Raw genomic sequence first — 18,220 nt, 5'->3', positions numbered from 1 at the left:
AGTGGGACCCAGAAAGAAATTGACTCTTGCTCTAGGACAGTGATGGCGAACCTAAGACACGCGTGTCAGAGGTGACACGCGAACTCATTTCTGTGGTTGATTTTACTTTGTTAAATGGCATTTAAATATATAAAATAAATATCAAAAATATAAATCTTTGTTTTACTATGGTTGCAAATATCAAAAAAATTTCTATATGTGACATGGCACCAGAGTTAAGTTAGGGTTTTTCAAAATGCTGACATGCCGAGCTCAAAAGGTTCGCCATCACTGCTCTAGGATCTAGGTGTTGCCCTCCAAGGGGCTGGGGAAGGGAGAGAAGAGGATTATTCCAGAGACTATTGAGCTTTTCCCTTTGTTTCGCTTGTAAAATTTCACTTCGAATTATACAACAGGCACATTCAAATTTATTCAGAACATAAAAATATTTGATTACATGTATATACTATCTCTTTTTGCTCACTTAAACTAGGGGGAAAAAAGCCTTGAGAACTAAATGCATTATGTAAATAAAATGCATTATATGAAATGTAGTTAATATAGTAAGTATAAGAAAATTTTACTAATAAAAAATGTCATAAGAAAAAAATAGAGACAAAAACAGATTGCCTCCTAACCCCATAATCATGGTCTCTAAGTAATATTTCCTACTGAAAAGAACCAGTCCTTGAAGGAATGTCTGGCCCAACAAAAAAATAGTCTACCACTCTAGCTCTAACTGGTTTTGTCCAGTGGATAGAGTGTCAGCCAGGAACACATGGCTGGGTTTGGGGTTTGACCCCCAGTAGGGGGTGTGCGGGAGGCAGCCGATCAATAATTTTCTCTCATCATTGATGTTTCTATCTCTCTCTCCTTCTCCCTTCCTCTCTGAAAACCAATAAAATTTTTACATTATATATATATATATTTTTTAAACTCAGGTGGAGAAATTATAAACAATTATTCTTATTTCCCAAGGGAACTCTTTTATTTTGGAGGAATTTTTAAAACCTTACTTACATAAGGGAGCTGTGCTGCCCGGTTTCTCTCCACAACTTCCTTCATGTTATCTAGGGTTCCATAGTCATAACGACTGAGTTGAAATCCAAGTGCCCAGTATGCAGGTAGGACTGGTCGTCCAATGAGCTAAAAGATATTTGAAATAAAAATTAGGAAATGTTCTATTTTTAATAAAAGCCTCTACTAAGCGTTGGTTTAGGGGCACAAAACATACTCCATTTTCCAACACACTTTTTCATTAATGTTGGATATTAGTCTACTTTCCCAGCGCCTTTATAATCATCGAGAGTAGGGTCAATTTGTAATAGATTTACAATAGCTATTTATAAGCAGATTTTCATGAGTCACACTTGCATAGTAAACTTGCTTTTCTTTGTGCTATTTAGGACTTTCCCAGTCGTCATCATGATATAATTTTACCTCTAGATATTCCTGGACCACTTCTTCTGGAGTATTTCCCAAGAACACATAGAAGTCCAGAATGCCCCCAATGGTGCGGTAAGTGATGGCTGGTGTGGGCTGGAGGGCAACCTCTTGATAGATTAAAAATGAAGAAAATAAAAATTAGAATTTATTTTTGATAATTACAAAGCTTTAGATCAGAGGATAGTGGCCATCTGAATATTAATAAAGTGATCCTAAGATTTTGTATACAAAGGAACAAACTGACAATCAAAGTCCACCCTGGCAGCACATGGGAGTCTAAGCACTGGTTCTGTGACAGATTTAGATAATTGGTGACTGGAGTGTCAAATGTAAATATCTGATGTGCAGGATGTATTTTCATTGTTACAAAGTGAACATAATTAAAGCATAGTGATTGATCACAAAAACAATATGTAATTATATATGTGTTTTCCGATGGTCTTAGGCGACCCCTGTGAAAGGGTCGTTCGACCCCCAAAGGGGTCGCGACCCACAGGTTGAGAACCGCTGTCCTAAGGGCTTGTTTATCTTCCTGAAAAGTCATTTGCTTTCCCATAGGTGCTTTTCATCCCTCCCAGCTCCTCTAAGAAGTAATTTTTTTTTTATCATAAATGCCTTTATCCCCCTCACCTTTACCTATTAGGATGATATTTCAGCTCCAAATTGTAACACTCCCTTGAGCTGCTCTCCACTGAGCACGCTTATGCATATGCATGTTGCATGTGTAAATAAACTCCGTCCTTTCTCTTATTAACCTGTCCTTTGTCAGTTTCATTCACAGGCCCCCAAATATTAAACTTAAGGGGATAGAGAAACTCTTTTTCTTTGACATTCATAACTATATAACATGCTGTTCCTACTCTGCATCCACCATTATTGCAGGAATATAACCCACTGAGGCAGTAGCCTCAATGAATCTCACACCAAGCAAAAGCCAATCTAGAAACAAAGTCAGATATGATGCTGTAAATTCACAGTCCCTCAAAGCACCAATCACAAATCCCAGAAGTGAGTCTCCCTATACCTTGTTTTGCATTTAGAGATAAAAGACCTCAAAATCTACTGAAATGTACTCTGCAGCCATGGGAGCAACTCACACAGAGTATCTAGGGTCCTGTGTTCCTTCCCTTATTATCTGGTTCCTTTCAACTACCTGACACTGTATAATCCTTGTACTATCTCAATCTGTTCTTAGAATACTAGGTATCTCAGAATCATCTAAAATTCTATTAGGTATCTTATAACAATCTTAGATCACCTGGAGAGATTCTCAGATGATCTGTAGTGAAGGATCAGATCCTGATTTTTAAATTTCCAATTCTTTTTAAACTGATACTTTTATAAAATAACATGAAAATGAATTACTAGGAAATGGTGTATGCATGCACTTGGATGCTACAACAATGTTTACTCTTGATTTTTATACTCATCTTACTGTAGAACTGACACAATCTGTGAACCATCTGTGGGCCACGCTCTGAGTGTCATGGATCTAGTCCATTGACCCTCAGTTGAAAAGAGGTTTGGGATCAATATCCTGTGCCCACCATCAACCCTGGGAGAGTCTGATACATCTCTACTCCTGTGCTGATTGATTCATTGCCACTAGAATCCATTGTTACTTTTGCAGGCAGAAAAAGAGAATCATCGATCTAATCTAAAATCTTCAACTACTTTCTAGAATCCTATAATGTTACACTCTTTGGTCTTAATCTGATCTTGCTCCACATGACCCTTGCCACTCCTTTATCTTGCTACCCTTGGAGTGTCTGAATGTGACATTCACTGCTCGGTTGTAGCCCCCTAGTTAGGCCCAGTTACTTCATCATCAGGCCAAGAGCAACTGGCTATTTCCCACCTGAGCTTATATCAACCCCTCTTCTGGATGAAGTCTAAAGGAGAACAGCAAAATGATAGAAAGTGTCTCTGAATAGGTTATAGTTTGCTGTCTTAACTCTATAATAGAAAAATATTCCAACAGAGGCAAACACATTCAGGAAGGTCATAAGCTAGGAGGGAAACCCCTACTCATCACATACAAGGCCTTCAGCTATGGCTCAACCATTCCTAAAGGGCTCCATTCCCTTCATCATCACGCTGTAAAAAAGGGACTGAAGATCCCTCTGATCCTTTCTTTTTTCATGACTATTCCTTTAGTCCTTTACCCATGGCATTGCTGTTCATCAGAAACACTCCAAAGGACGATCCACTAGCATCCTCAAGGCATAGGAAGAATGTCTGTGCACCATACAAGTTATTTCCATCCTGCAGAAAGATAATTCAAAACCACAAATTTACAATCTAGTAGTCTAAACTCCACTTGGCCAGAAATGAGTTAGGAAATCAGTGTTAATCATGTGAGTAATTGACAGGGAACTCATGATTAAAGAAGGCATAACTAAACTTTGAAAATATAAGGTGGATATTTAGTTGATGCTAACCAGTAAAGAAGTGTTCACATATTGAATAAGCCACCTATGACCATTTATCTAAAAGGAATGTGAGAGCATGTGATATCTGGAGTTCTGAAAAGCTCTCCTCTCAAAGAGGTTTGCCTTTCCTGACCTAACCCCCCCCCCCACCCCCGCCCCCGCCGAAAAAGCTCCATTAAGCCTTAATAAGAATCGGGCGCCTTTCTAATGTGCAACTAGAGCTCTTCTTGAGATACCGGGTCTTCTAGTCTTTACAACAGTAGAGTTTAGAAATTGAGCTGGTCTTCCATACGTTCGACTAGTACAGTAGTTCTCAACCTGAGCTGTATCCCCGCCCAAGTAAAACAGAATCCCTGAGGATGGAAGCAAGCACTGATGGTCTGTTAAATCTCCCCAGGTGATTCCAACGTGTAGTCATGTTTGAGAATCACTACTCTAGAACAGAATTTTTCAGAATTTGGTGTGCATACAAATCATATAAGAATCTTAGTTACATGTGGATTCTAAGTCAGTAGATGGAAGAGGGAGCTGAGAGCCCACATTTCTCACACAGTGGTGCCCATGCTACACATTTCAAGTAGCAAGGATCCGGGGCTCCTTGTTAAAGAACTATCATCAGCCATTTCCAGCTATTAAATTTTATTGCTGTTACTTACAAACTTTTTTTTTACATTGGGGTTTATTTGGCTTTTCTGAGTCCCCATTTCCTAGTCTGTTAAATGGAGTAAATTATACTTATTTTTTCAAAGTTCTTTTGGTAAATAGTAATAATGCATAAAAATAATCAATAAATTATTCTATGATCTCTTTTCATCCAGCCACTAGTTCCACTTAGTCAGGAAAGTAGCTGAACAAGACCTGTATTGTTGAGCCTAGAAAATACCTCTGCTTTGTCAAAACAAAAAAGCAAAAGAAATAATAAATTATCAACAATAACAATAAAATAACAATAACAATAAAATTTGACTCTTTCACTGCCCCAAACATTCTTAACACAAAGAATGATTAATATAATATTTTTAGGTGATATTTTATCCTGTTTTGCTGACAAACATGGTTAGTTGGTGATTTATAAAGGTCAACCTAAAATATAGAGATCATAATATTGTGCAGAGTCAATATCAGTAAATGTTTTCTCTAGAACTAGTTAGTTTGAAAGAAAGATATAAATAAAAATAGTTGTCAATAACTTTCTATGTAGCAGACACTCTTCTAGAGATTCTCTATATAGCAATTCATTTAATTTCCATCGCAACCCTATGGTAAATATATTGCCCCCATTTTATATATGAAAAACTGAAGACACAAAGAGGTAACTTGCCCAGAACCACGTAACTGGTGACTGGCAGTGCCAGAATTCAGACCCAGACAGCCTCATCTTAGCATCTTATACTTAGTCATTACACTGTATGCTGGTGGGTGACCTTCAGGAATGAGACTATAATATTCAGTGAAGAGGGTCCATCCTGTGACCTTACCCCATTTGGAGTTGTATCTCTGGCGAATATGGGCCAGGTCTTCCAATTCATATCATGGCGGTACTGTCCGTGCACTTGTTCTCCCAGTCCATACACATTGGCACTGGGCAGTCGGATGGAGAGCTGCAGGAACTGATCAGCAAACAGGAGAGGCCCAATGCTTGAGTCAAACCTAGACACAGACAGAAAACACAGGGACAGGTGGGCAAGTGGGGTGGAGAGAACACAACTGATTAGAAAAGTGGTCCATGTCAATGACTCAATACCCCCTACTTAACAGGCCCCATTTGTCCTCCTGTGACATTTTTCCTTGGACACCTAGAGATCAGGACTTCCTGGGGGCAGGTACCATGTGGTACATTTCTTAGATTTGTCCCATAGACACCCTACCACATGACCTGAATTATACCAGATGTTCCATAAACAGTTACTAGTGGATGAACATGACTAGATAAAAAAGGGAGGGTGGGAGAAAAAGGACACAGCCTAGTGACTGGTCTACAATAAATGCTTAGTGCTGAAACCAGTTTGGCTCAGTGGATAGAGCGTCGGCCTGCGGACTGTAAGGTCCCAGGTTCGATTCCGGTCAAGGGCATGTACCTGGGTTGCGCACATCCCCAGTGGGGGGTGTGCAGGAGGCAGCTGATCGATGTTTCTCTCTCATCAATGTTTCTAACTCTCTCTCCCTTTCTCTCTGTAAGAAATCAATAAAATATATTTTTTTAAAAAGCTTAGTAATGACAAAAAACAAACAAAACAAAAAACATGGAGGGATGGGGAAAGAGGAAGGTAGGCAAAGAAAAAGTATATTCATTTGGAGGTGGAGAGTTTGGCCTCCAACAGGATGCTTACAACCTCTAAAAATATTGAAATGAATCCTTCCTCAGGCTTGCAAAGCTCCCTTCCCCTTCCTTCTCTGTTCCCCAGATAGGTTTTCCAAACTTACAGGATTAAATTGTTGCTTTTTCTGATCACTTTGATGCTAAATGGCTGTTTGGAGACCTTAACTTCATAGGTCTGGGAAGGAGCAGCATTTCCTTTGAAGGCTTGGACATGTTCATGCGGCACTTCATACCTGTCACTCTTTTGGTCAGTTAACTATCCAGAGAGATGAAGGAAAAGAAAGCCAAAATAATAACTTGTCTGTATTCTCAAAATAGAAGCATCCCTGCCACACCAGTGCTTCCCACTATCTGTGCTCATGGTACTGGAACTCAGGCACTGACCCAAATGGCATTATGTCTAAGGTGCATGTATACATTATATTATCAAATTCTGATGTTGAATACTTGGGCCTAAGCTAGTCCTTAGGTAGAAATATACACTCCAACTCTGAAGAGATGGACTATCTCTAGAATTTTCAAAGAAGTGATCATGTTTTTCCCTCCCTACTACATTTCACATGGTATTAAGGGCAAACAAATGAAAAACAAAGTTCACCAGTAAACTCTAATGTATATACTAGTATGAAGTTATCTCATTGAAGGAAGGCTATAGATGCCTTTGACATATAGGTGCTAAGTATGAATAATGACAGTAGAGGAAAAATACCTCCATTAGCAAAATTTTCTATTTTGTAATAACTGCAGTCATGGGTAGGAAATAAGAACCTCTCAAAACAGATTATTTTTAAAAATAAACAAACCACAACCTTAAAGTGGAAACGATTGGAGGTCTGATATTCCGCTGTGAGAAGGACATTGTTGACATCATTTCCAAACAGGGATGGAGAAGGCATCCTTTTCAACTGGGCTGTGAATCCTAATATAGAGAAGAAAAAGGTTTACAAAGCTGGCTGTGCACATTTACAAAAATAGACATAAAAAATAACATTTGTGTCAAAAAGCCTGGTGAAAAGCCTTTATTTCCCCATCATGTGCTCATACAATCTGAAGCTAGGTACCGTCATTACCTTATCCAAAAACCATGCCTCGCTTCTACAAAATTTGATTGGAAACCTCCCCCCAAAAGGCCAAACTCTCATTCTACCAGCCCACAATCTGTATGTATACAATATTCCTCCTTGGTTATTCTCCTGTTACATTACAGGTGCTCATGTACATTGATGCCATCTCCCTAGTTACCTAAGCCAGATGAGAGTGGAGACCTTAGAAAAGCCTGACAGGCCAAGAGTGTCTGGCTAGGGAACATGCTCCTTCCTTTATGCTAAGAATCTCCCCAAAGTAGTCTCCCCTGGCTGGTCATTAGTGTGCTCTATATTTTAGGGTGGGAGGGAAAAGAGGGGATATTTAGTCCATGCACACTGACATTGGCTAACTTTCCAAATATGTTGAAAAAATTGGAATTACTTTCACATCATTAAAATCACATTAAGTAGTCTCAGATTACTGAGTTCAAATCCCCCTCTTTAAATGTTAGAAACAGGGACCAAAGAAGTGATGATGTTTACGAAGAAGTTACATGAAGGGAGAGTCGGAAACAGAGTATGTCTCTGAAGTCCCAAGACGGAGTGATTTTTCCTTGATGCCAAAATAAATTCTAGTCCTTGTTTAAGAGCAGCGCCCAGCTTCAGTCACATGCATGAGTGTGGCCCTGCAGAGCAAACTGCATCTCGCCGAGGCTCTCCTCTGGAGCCAACAGAGCCAGTTTCCAGAGAGTCTGGAGCTCCCGCCTCCTGGTCTGGCTTACCTGCATTTGTCTTCACAAGGTCACCCTCCACCTGGTAGCCATGACTCTTAGAATAGTAGCACCAGGGCACACTGATGGGCCCCTGAGGTTTCCAGCAGCAGCCACGCTGTTCACAGGTGGCCTGCAATAAGAGATTTAGTCACAGTAACTCCATTTGTTACTAGAACGGTCGTTTACAAACACAATTTGCACTTGTGATACCATTCACTTCGTTTTACAAATAAGGGAACTGATATTTAGAGAAACTGTGTTATGTCCCAGGCCATGCAGAACTTGTACTCAAAACCAATCTTTCCTTCAAATGTTCTTCCTAGTTACTGCTATTATATAACAATATAGGGACCACAATGCAGTCCACATCTGCCATCACAATGAAACTGATAAATTTAAATATTCTAAACTACAATATAGGTACATCACAATAACCCAAACTTTCAACTGGAGTTTCATATACATAGGTTTGGTCTTTAAAACACAAAGCCTTGATAATCAACTTTATTCAAAAGCTTTAAGATCAATTTTGCTTTGACTTTTAAATGTGTGAGGTTATATATGTGACATTTATTTAGTTAGTTAGTCTCTCCACTCATCCCAAGGCGGAGAAAAATTGTTCCTTGAAACCTGAATCGATTCCAATTCTTATTTAAGAAAGTTTCCTGCCTTATACCACAGTTAATGACTGAATCAAGTGGAGACTAAAATGAACACAATCCCTTTCTCATCTCAACTAATTCTGGAGAAGCAACTAGGTTACATAGGGAAAAGTACAAAGAAACCTCTCATCTTGAATGTGGCTAGTAGACCGAGTGATTTGTATATAGAATGTGGCAAAAACAACAGAGTAAATTAGAGCACAGAAAAGTGGCCAACAGTCACATAAATGAGCTTGAGAAGGATCACCCCACAATCACAGCCAACACCATGACGGCAGTCTTCTGAAAGACTTTGAGCCAAAAGCACCCAGCTGGACAAAGGCCAGATTTCTGACCACAGAAACTGTGAGAAATAATGTTGGTTGTGTTAGGCCATTAAGTTTTGGACCATTTGTCTCACAGCAATAGCTAATGAATACAAATACAGCCTGCTACATTATTTTACAGATGAAGAACCTGAGGCCCCCGAGGGAGAGGTTCACAGAGGTGACGTGACCTGCCAGAGGAGGCTCAGTTAGCTGTTGAGAAGACTAGGACCAAACCTTCATTCTCTCTGACCATTTCCTTTTTTCTATGGCCTGGGGTGAGAATCTGCTGAACACATTTTCAGGAGGATATAGCTTAGCTATATAAACACTTAGTGTAATCAAATGTTAATTTTTATGCCAATAGCCATATTAAGGATGGAAAAATGATGCCCATCTGTGGTTTATATTGCTGTGGGGTCAGGTGTCACTGTGAACTCAACTTCAACTAGCAGTTTTTGCTTTTTTCTTTAAAACCCCACTCAGATGAAACTTCAGTATAACAGGAAAAGAGAAGGTGTTGAAATGGGTGCTGAACACAATGGTTCCTGTATGCTCCCCAGAACTCAACGATTTCTTCATTAAAGTGGAAAGGGCAAAGACCAAAGAGTGGCCAACTTGAATACACAGGTCCCGTAGTGGAGCTGAACAGCTACGAGGAGAAGTGGGAAGAGAAGCAGAGCATATCTCATATAAACAACAGAGTAAACAGTATGTGAAACCCAGGAAAATACTTGTAGAAAGAAGCTTTAAAACATGACAACCTGAATTGGACAGAAGGCACACAGAAGAAGGAGACCCACGCCACAAATATGCCCCTTTAAGTGGGACATGAGAATTAAAATTTGAGAGAAAAATTTAAATGTAAGGCAAGAAAAGATGTATATGAGGGTAGGAAGTAGGGAGCAGTAGATTAACAAAAAAAGAAGAAAGAAAAAAATGGAAAACACAAAATAAGACCTAGAAAAAAATGTATTTCAATTACCATGTCTTAAATACTTAATTAAAAAGATAAATACTTTGAAGATAATAAAAAGTCTGATTGCATTTAAATTAGTTAAGTTGCTGAAAGGAGGCACACTCAAAATTTAAGCTCACCAAAGCACTAAGATAAAAGTGTTTGGTTAAACAGATATGTGAGAAGAATGCTAAACAAAGGCTAGTGTAACTAGAGTAATATCAGACAAATAGACTTCAAGTAAAAATTCATTATTAAAGAGACACTACTTGATGGTAAAAGGTTCAATTGACCAGGAAATTTGATATGTAAATAATAATAAGGACTCAAAATATTTACGGGGGAATTTTTTTTTTTTTTTTTAATATGGAACGCTTCACGAATTTGCATGTCATCCTTGGGCAGGGACCATGCTAATCTTCTCTGTATCATTCCAATTTTAGTATATGTGCTGCCAAAGCAAGCACTTACAGAAAAGTTTTAAAGACTGACAAGGTACAATTGAAAACGATGGTATACATGATGAGATATTTTTATTTATTTTTTATTTTTTTTTTATTATTTTTTTTAAAAATATATTTTATTGATTTTTTACAGAGAGGAAGGGAGAGAGATAGAGAGTTAGAAACATAGATGAGAGAGAAACATCCATCAGCTGCCTCCTGCACATCTCCTACTGGGGATGTACCCGCAACCCACGTACATGCCCTTGACCGGAATCGAACCTGGGACCTTTCAGTCCGCAGGCCGACGCTCTATCCACTGAGCCAAACCGGTTTCGGCGATGAGATATTTTTAAAGAGCTCCCTTAGTAACTGATAAAGTAGACAAAAAGTAAAGATATTTTACTTTTCACATAATGAACTTATAGGCTCCTGCACAAACACAAAGAGAGGAACTGAGTTGCTCTCACAGGTGGAAGCCAGATCCTGAAGACAATTTAAGATGTAATCAATCTCTGCTCCACCCATGTCCAAGACTCCTCCAACCCCAGTGCTTCTTACACTTAAAGGAGAGGAGAAGAAACAAACAAGTATTGTATGCCAAAGTCAGGCATGAAAGAAAAAGGAAAACTAGAGCCCAGTCTAATCCATGGACATAAATGCAAAAGCTTAGAAAAAAAGACCCTCAGCTTTTTCAGAAATCAACAACATAGTCAATACTGACAGAGTAGTATTCTTTCCAGAGATACGAGGATCCTTTAATATTAAAAAAATCCACTTGTGTGTCCCTCACAATAACTTATTAAAGGAAGTAAACCATATAATCATTTAAATGCATCCGTTGTTCATGATGAAATTCTTAGCAAATTGGGAACAAACAGTAACTTCCTTAGCTAACTAGTGAGTATCTACCAAATGGTGAAATGTCAGAAACATTCCCTTTAAAATCAGAAGAAGAAAAAAACCTAGATGACCTGTGTTTATGAATTCCTGTAACTAAAACTATATTAGAGGTCCTAACAATACAATAGGACAACAAAGAAAACTTTTTATAAGACTGAAAATATGAAACCAAATTATCATTATTTTCAGACATAATATCTAGATAGAAATCCAAAAAAAGTTATAGAAATAAGTTGAAAATAAATTAATTACTATTTTATATTATACTAGAGGCCCGGTGCATGAATCCATGCACCTGTGGGGTCCCTTGGCCTGGCCGGAGATTTGGGCCGATTGGGGACGTTTCACCCAGTCTCAATCGGGGCGGGAAGGGACTGCAGGAGGGCTCCAGGGTATGTCCTGCCTGTCTCACCCAGTCTCACCCAGTCCCAATCGGCTAATCCCAGCAGCAAGCTAACCTACCGGTTGGAGCGTCTGCCCCCTGGTGGTCATTGTGCATCATAGTGACTGGTAGAACAGTCGAACGAACTATCGAATGAACAGTTGGACACTTAGCATATTATGCTTTTATTACATAGGATCCTTTATTTTCTTCGTAGTTTTGTAATTCTTTTCTGAATGCAAGGGGCAAAAGGTTAACAGTTGCCACTATAGAGATGGGTGAGGCTACAGGAAGAGCAGGTTTCGGTATGTGCACAAGTGTGGGAGATCAAAAGTTCAATTTTGACATGTTTGTTTTGAGGTACTTATCAGACATCCAAGTGGAGATGCTGAATTGGCAGTTGCATAGATAAATGTGGAATTCAGGAAAGTGATTTAGGGTAGAGGCATTCCTCTGATATGTAGGCACATAGGGGTTACCACTGATAAACATGACACTGGATGAAATCATCAAAGGACTGAGTGTGGATAGACAAGATATTTATAAAATTTAGTTGTCATATAGAAGAGGAGGAATCATGAATTGGTTCAAAAGGTAAAAATTCCAAGTTATAAAATAAAAAAAGTCATAGGGATGTAATATACAGCATGGTGACTATAGTTATAAAATTAAGTATTGCATATTTGAAAGTAGATCTTAAAAGTAGATCTCATCACAGCAAAAAAACAAATTTTGTAACTATGTATAGTGGCAGATGTTAACTAGACTTAGTGTGTTGATCATTTTGCCATATATACAAATATTTAAATCATCACTTTGTACACCTGAACCTAATTTAATGTTCTCTCAGTTGTACCTCAGTTTAGGAGAAAGAGGAAGAGAGAGGGGGGAGGCGAAGGAGAGAAAGAGAGAGAGAGAGAGAGAGAGAGAGAGAGAGAGAGAGAGAGAGAGAGAGAGAGAAACAGTAGTGGCTGGTATCCTACAAAGAAAGGGTGTTGCCCTAAAAATGAGGCTCATGTAAAGACTTGGGCACTACCAGCAGCTATAATTGAGCTGAGAATTTCTTCTCCTGTTCAGGTTTAAGCTATCCATACTTTAGTTCTTTTTCGATCATCCATCTTGCTTCAAGGTATGGTGTTCATAAATTATGTTTCTATGGAGTGATGGCTAATGCTGGTGACTCACTCAGGCCCAGTCTCCTAGCACCTGTCTTAGACAACACAATGAAGTGTTTGAATGTGACCCAATAGAGAACAGGTGCTCAAATTAGGTAGAAATATAATAAAAGTAAGACATTCAAGACAGCAGTTTCAATCAGGCATATAATGGAATAAATGAGGATAAATGGGATTCAGAAGAGAGGCTGGGAGGCTACTGGAACAATCCAAGCATGTGGTCACAATGGCCTAGTGTGAGCACAGTGAGAATGGAAGTCAAGTGCTTGTTCTGGACAACATTGTTAAGAAAAATGTTCTAAACTAACTAAAATACATGAAACACTGGTCAAAGGGATAAAGGAGAGAGCCAGGCAAAAGTTCTTCTGTTTCTGCCCCAGAGACTAGAAGCACAATAGAACTACTAACCGAAATCTCATAGGTGAGAAGGGAGAGCAGATTTGGTGAGGAGGGCAATACCTCACAGCATTTATTAAAAACTCGTATAATAAAACACCAAAGAAACATTACTGAAGCAGCAAAGACATCTGATGTTTACCAATAGCCAGGAACAAGATGGGGCGGGGAAGGAGAGGGAACAGACTTAGGATGCATTGGTCCTCTAGGCTGGCTTCTGAGCAACCTGTTTCCTAATACACAGTGACAGAAGCAAGTAAATGGGGATGGATCAACTTCTTGCAAACCTAGTGTGTCAAACATCCTGTTTAGGTACAACATACCTGGACCACAACTTCCCATTCCTACTGACAAAGCAGCATGTTAAAGGACCTCTATCGTCTCTGTCTCTCTCTCTGTCTCTGTCTCTGTCTCTCTCTCTCTCTCTCTCTCTCTCTCTCTCATCCTTCATCTCTCTCTCTCTCTCAACCTCTCTCTCTCTCTATCTCTCTATCAACCTCTCTCTCTCTCTCTCTCTCTCTCTCTCTCTCTCTCTCCCTCTCTCTCTCTCATCAACTCTCTCTAAAAAAAATCAATGGAAAAAATATCCTCAGGTGAGGATTAACAAAAAATAAAAATAAAGGACCTCTATCATCAAGCTCCAATCTACCTTTCAGTCTTAAACATTAGCTTCTCTCTGGTATCCACCCTATATCTTGGTCACATGGGACCATTCACTATGTCATATATATGCCCCACAATTTCCTCTTCTGTCACTCAATTTACACCATCTCTTGTATCTTGAAATCACTTAACATCCCTCCCATCTCTGTCAAAATCCTATGTATATCTAATTCCAAAATTTTACCTTCTCCTTGATAATAATCTCTTCTGTTTTCTGATCCCAAGAGTATTTTTTTTCTCAGATCGTATGAATTTTTGTTTCATTTCCCAGTCATTTACTTACTTAGCTTATCTCCTCTACTAGAATCTATGACAAGAAATATATATATACTAGAGGCCTGGTTCACGAAATTCGTGCATGCGTAGGGTCCCTAGGCCTGGCCGGCAATCAGGGTCAAACAGGATCCCCCCCTCCCCACCTCCCTGCCTCCTCCTTCCCTCACTCCCTCAGTACCCTGCTGACTACCCGCCATGTTCTGTGCCGCCCCCTGGTGATCATTGCATGTCATAGCGAGCGACTGAACTCCCATTCTTCCGGTTGAACTCCTGAGGGGACACTTTGCATATTAGCCTTTTAGATAGATAGATGATAGATAGATAGATAGATAGATAGATAGATAGATAGATAGATCGCTTAAGTGAACATAGCTATAACCCCAAATATTAAACTTTGTGGCATTTGGCCCCATACTGAAGTGGTTTTGTTTTTGTTTTTCTTTCTCCTTTGTATCTTCTTTTTCCTTTGTTTCTAAGCCTTTTAGTCTCTCCTTGTTTCTCATTACATGATTCCACTCAGCCTCTAATGGCTACTCCAAGCTGCTGTGTATGAAAAACCAACCTCTGATACCTGACTCTGAAGGTCTTCCAAATTCTAAATCCATCTTTTATATTCAGCCTCATTTCTCTTACTCCAAGCAGGCAAGTCTCTACACTAATCCAAGAGAAGGTCAGGTTAAGACGCCAGGTGAAGGAAGGGGAGTGAACACCACAGTAGTCTTGGTAAAGTAAACTGGTCTAACCAGGATGACAGCTACTGTAGCAGGCTTGCTGCCCTTCTGTGCCTGGATAGCTGGTCTAGGCACTGCTTTATCCTGTCCTGGGGATTTCCTGATTATTAACTCTATATCAGATTGGATCTCTCTTGCCTTCAACACAGCCTCTGGGCTTCCTAACTCATTTTGTTCCATCACTCTGCTCCAATCTGCAGTTCATAGTCATTTTCTCTACTCCAATTTATCTGGCTCTGTTTGCCTTATCAACCTTAACTTCCAGCTTCCTCAGAGGCCCAGCCCATCTAATCCTATGGCTTATCCCTAATCTGTTTGTTCTCTCTTTGCTGCCTTAGTTCTCTCTGACTCAGCACATATGACATTTCAGTCAATACCAAAGGCTCAAGTTGTAACAGTTTCCATACTTCCCATCTATGTGACTTTGTCCGTGTTATGGGCTGAATTGTATCCCCAGAAAATAAATGTTGAAGTCCTAATAGTCAGTACCTGAGAATGTGACCTTATTTGCAAATAGGATTGTTGCAGATGTAATCAGTTAATATGAGACCATACAGGAAAAGAGTGGGCCCCTAATCCAATATGACCAGTGCCCTTAAAAATGGGAAATTTGGATGTATTTTCAGAAAGAGAGAGAGAGAGAGAGAGAGAGAGAGAGAGAGAGAGAGAGAGAGAGAGAGAGAGAATGAGAGAGAGAGAGAGAGAATGCCATGTAACGATGGAGGCAGACATTGGAGTAATGCAGTTATAAGCCAAGGAATGTCAAGAACTGACAGTCATCACCAGCAGCTAAGAGAGAGCCAAGGAACATATTCTTTCTCAGAGCCCTCAAAAGGAACCAACCCTACCCACACCTTGATTTTGGACATCTAGCCTCCAGAAGTGTTACAGGGGAAAAACAGAAAATGTCTTTTGCTGTTAGAATCTTTATTTTAGATAAGCCAAAACATTAGCTCTCAAGCACAGCACAGACTGTCCCAGCCCACTGACAACAGGATGGCTACAGAGACAAGTGAGAGAGTGCCATGTGCCCACACATCACCTGCAGCGAGTGTCCTTTGTGTCTAACACAGCTCTGTCATTTCAGTGGACTTTCACTCGGAGGCTGCATTTTGCTCTCATTCATTCTCTAAGTGAAAGGTGACTGATATGGTAGGTTTAATATATTTTATAATCATTATATTCAGCTGGACTTCAGCTCCTGATCAAGAAACCCTGCCCTAGAGCAAACATCCAGATGCCTGCACTATCTTAATCTGGTACTTATTATCTTCTTCTTTCAAAGTATGGCTCTTCACACTTTGTCCTTATTTTAAATGTTTTATGCACGTGTATGACTTTATTGTAGATCCTAGATAACCTTTTGAAATTGTGAAAGGAGGGAGACTGACAGAGAAAGGCCAAGAACAGAGGCAGTAGGCAGTAACAGACTTAGAGAAAACCAGTAACCAAGAAGTGTTGCCAGGTAAGAAACAAAACCATTACAGTATAAGTCCCAAGTCTTACTTGGGACATACTTACACTAAAATACTATTCATTGTTTATCTGAAATTCAAATTTAACTGGGCAGCCTGCACTTCTATTTGCTGAGCCTGTAAACCCAAAAGTATCTTCCAATGCTTCCTCTCCCAAAGCTGTTCTATCATACAATCATTGACAGAAGATTAATTTGCCTGAGCCTCCAAGAGCTGCATTGAAAACTCTCTGGGAGTGATAAACATAAACAAAATCCATAAAAACAAACAAAAAAGCTTTCCAGCAGCATAAACTCCTCAATGAAAACAAGACCCAGAACTCAAACCTTTGTGGGTGACTGGTCCGGGATGCAGTTTATCCGCTCCGATTCATTGACCACGGGGCACTCAGGGGGGGTAACCGTTCCAGAATCTGAGATTATCCCAAAAGCAAATATAAAATGACCATTAGAACAACTTAGCATCTCAGGCATTTGATATCCCTGTACTCCCATTATATGAATTCCACTACTGATCGGGTTTCTCTCCATGTCCTTGAAATGCATTCACTTCATAAAGCCTCACTTTGTTCCTGCTGACTGCATTCACCTCCATGCACACCTGCATCACCTTCTACCACCAAGACCCTGCCCTATGAGACAGTGCATTAAGAATAAGGAGTCTGACTCCGCTATTTGAACAGAAACTAAGTCTTCCTCTTCTAGTCCAAGGGTCAGTAAACTATGGCCCGTGGGTCAAATCAGGTCACAGCCTGATTATTCAATAAAGTATTGCTGGAACACAGTCGCACCAGTTTTTTTATGTATTGCCAATATCTGCTTTTGTGCTACAATGGCAGAATGAAATATTTGTGATAGAGACCACTTGGCCCACAGTAGTGCAAGCATGTCAAACTCACAGCCCATGGGCCACATGCCTCATTTATTTGGCCCATGTTAGCCTTTGAGTTTGACATGCTTGGTCTTGAACATTAAGCCTCTGGCCCTACACAGAAAAGTCTTCAGACTCTGCTCTGGTCCTTCACTTCCACCCCAGCGGCTGGATCACCGTAGGTTTGCACAGAGAACATGTTGTCTTGAATGTTATCACTCTAACCACAGCAACTTCAGTTCTGCTTGCTCAGTCAACAGGCAGTCCCTTCTGGGTGCCAAGCCCCAAGACCAGGTTGGTGGCATCCTATGTAAACATAAAGTCTCCTAAAGGGAGCCCACTGATCTAGAAACTGGCAGCTAGAATCTGCCCAAGGCCTTTGATTCAGATTTTTAAAATTAGTAAAATTTAAAAAGGCACATTTAACGCATTCTAGTATGAGGAAGCGAGATTTCTTTAAGACACTGCAGTAAATTAATAATGACATAAATTAATAAAGTTAAAACAATGAGGTTTTCAATTAGTTTTCATTACTCCAATTCAAAAGTGCTGGATTAAAAGAATTTCATATTTGTGCCAGTTTCTGCATAACGTTTTGAGTTCCATCTTCAATCACAGAATTTTAAGGAGTGAACAAACTTTGAGGTTATTTCATCTAACTTCCCTTGAAAGCAGAAATTGCCAGGACTGGGAATGAGATGAAGGGCCAAGATTTCCTCTAGCCACAGACGGACTGACCTTTCATGGACTGAAGGGTAAGAAATCATGAATAACAGCACAATCCATCCACTCTTGTAAAATAATACAGTTCAATAGACTTTTAAATTTTTTTATGTTTCAATTATAGTCTACATTTAACATTATTCTGTATTAGTTTCAGGTGTACAGCAAAGGGGTTAGAAAATCATGCACTTTACAATAAACTTTTAATAAAATAACTCTGGTAGTTGTTATTTTTTAAGGAACCAAACTTAGGCCTGAAATACTTTAACTTCTTATTTAACTG

General features: G+C 39.5%; 1 protein-coding gene and 1 non-coding gene across 2 annotated transcripts in view; both read right to left on the bottom strand.

Moving 5' to 3' along the window:
• Nucleotides 1-18,220, bottom strand: part of MGAM (maltase-glucoamylase) — a 77,348-nt gene that overhangs the window by 47,112 nt on the left and 12,016 nt on the right. Inside the window, exons 3-10 of the mRNA XM_059712021.1 lie at nucleotides 16,671-16,756; nucleotides 7,985-8,105; nucleotides 6,987-7,096; nucleotides 6,282-6,433; nucleotides 5,336-5,507; nucleotides 3,591-3,690; nucleotides 1,420-1,532; nucleotides 1,000-1,125 (exon numbers count right to left, since the gene is read on the bottom strand). Coding sequence (XP_059568004.1) covers nucleotides 1,000-1,125; nucleotides 1,420-1,532; nucleotides 3,591-3,690; nucleotides 5,336-5,507; nucleotides 6,282-6,433; nucleotides 6,987-7,096; nucleotides 7,985-8,105; nucleotides 16,671-16,756 — 980 coding nt within the window. The remainder of the gene's footprint in view (nucleotides 1-999; nucleotides 1,126-1,419; nucleotides 1,533-3,590; nucleotides 3,691-5,335; nucleotides 5,508-6,281; nucleotides 6,434-6,986; nucleotides 7,097-7,984; nucleotides 8,106-16,670; nucleotides 16,757-18,220) is intronic.
• Nucleotides 10,261-10,367, bottom strand: LOC132211663 (U6 spliceosomal RNA). The gene has a single exon (XR_009447548.1). It is a non-coding gene; the product is annotated as a U6 spliceosomal RNA (small nuclear RNA).

This window comes from Myotis daubentonii, chromosome 10 (genome assembly GCF_963259705.1).
Source record: "Myotis daubentonii chromosome 10, mMyoDau2.1, whole genome shotgun sequence".
NCBI lineage: Eukaryota > Metazoa > Chordata > Mammalia > Chiroptera > Vespertilionidae > Myotis > Myotis daubentonii.
The sequence above is the reverse complement of the archived record's forward strand: the minus strand, read 5'-3'. Positions and strand labels throughout refer to the sequence as shown.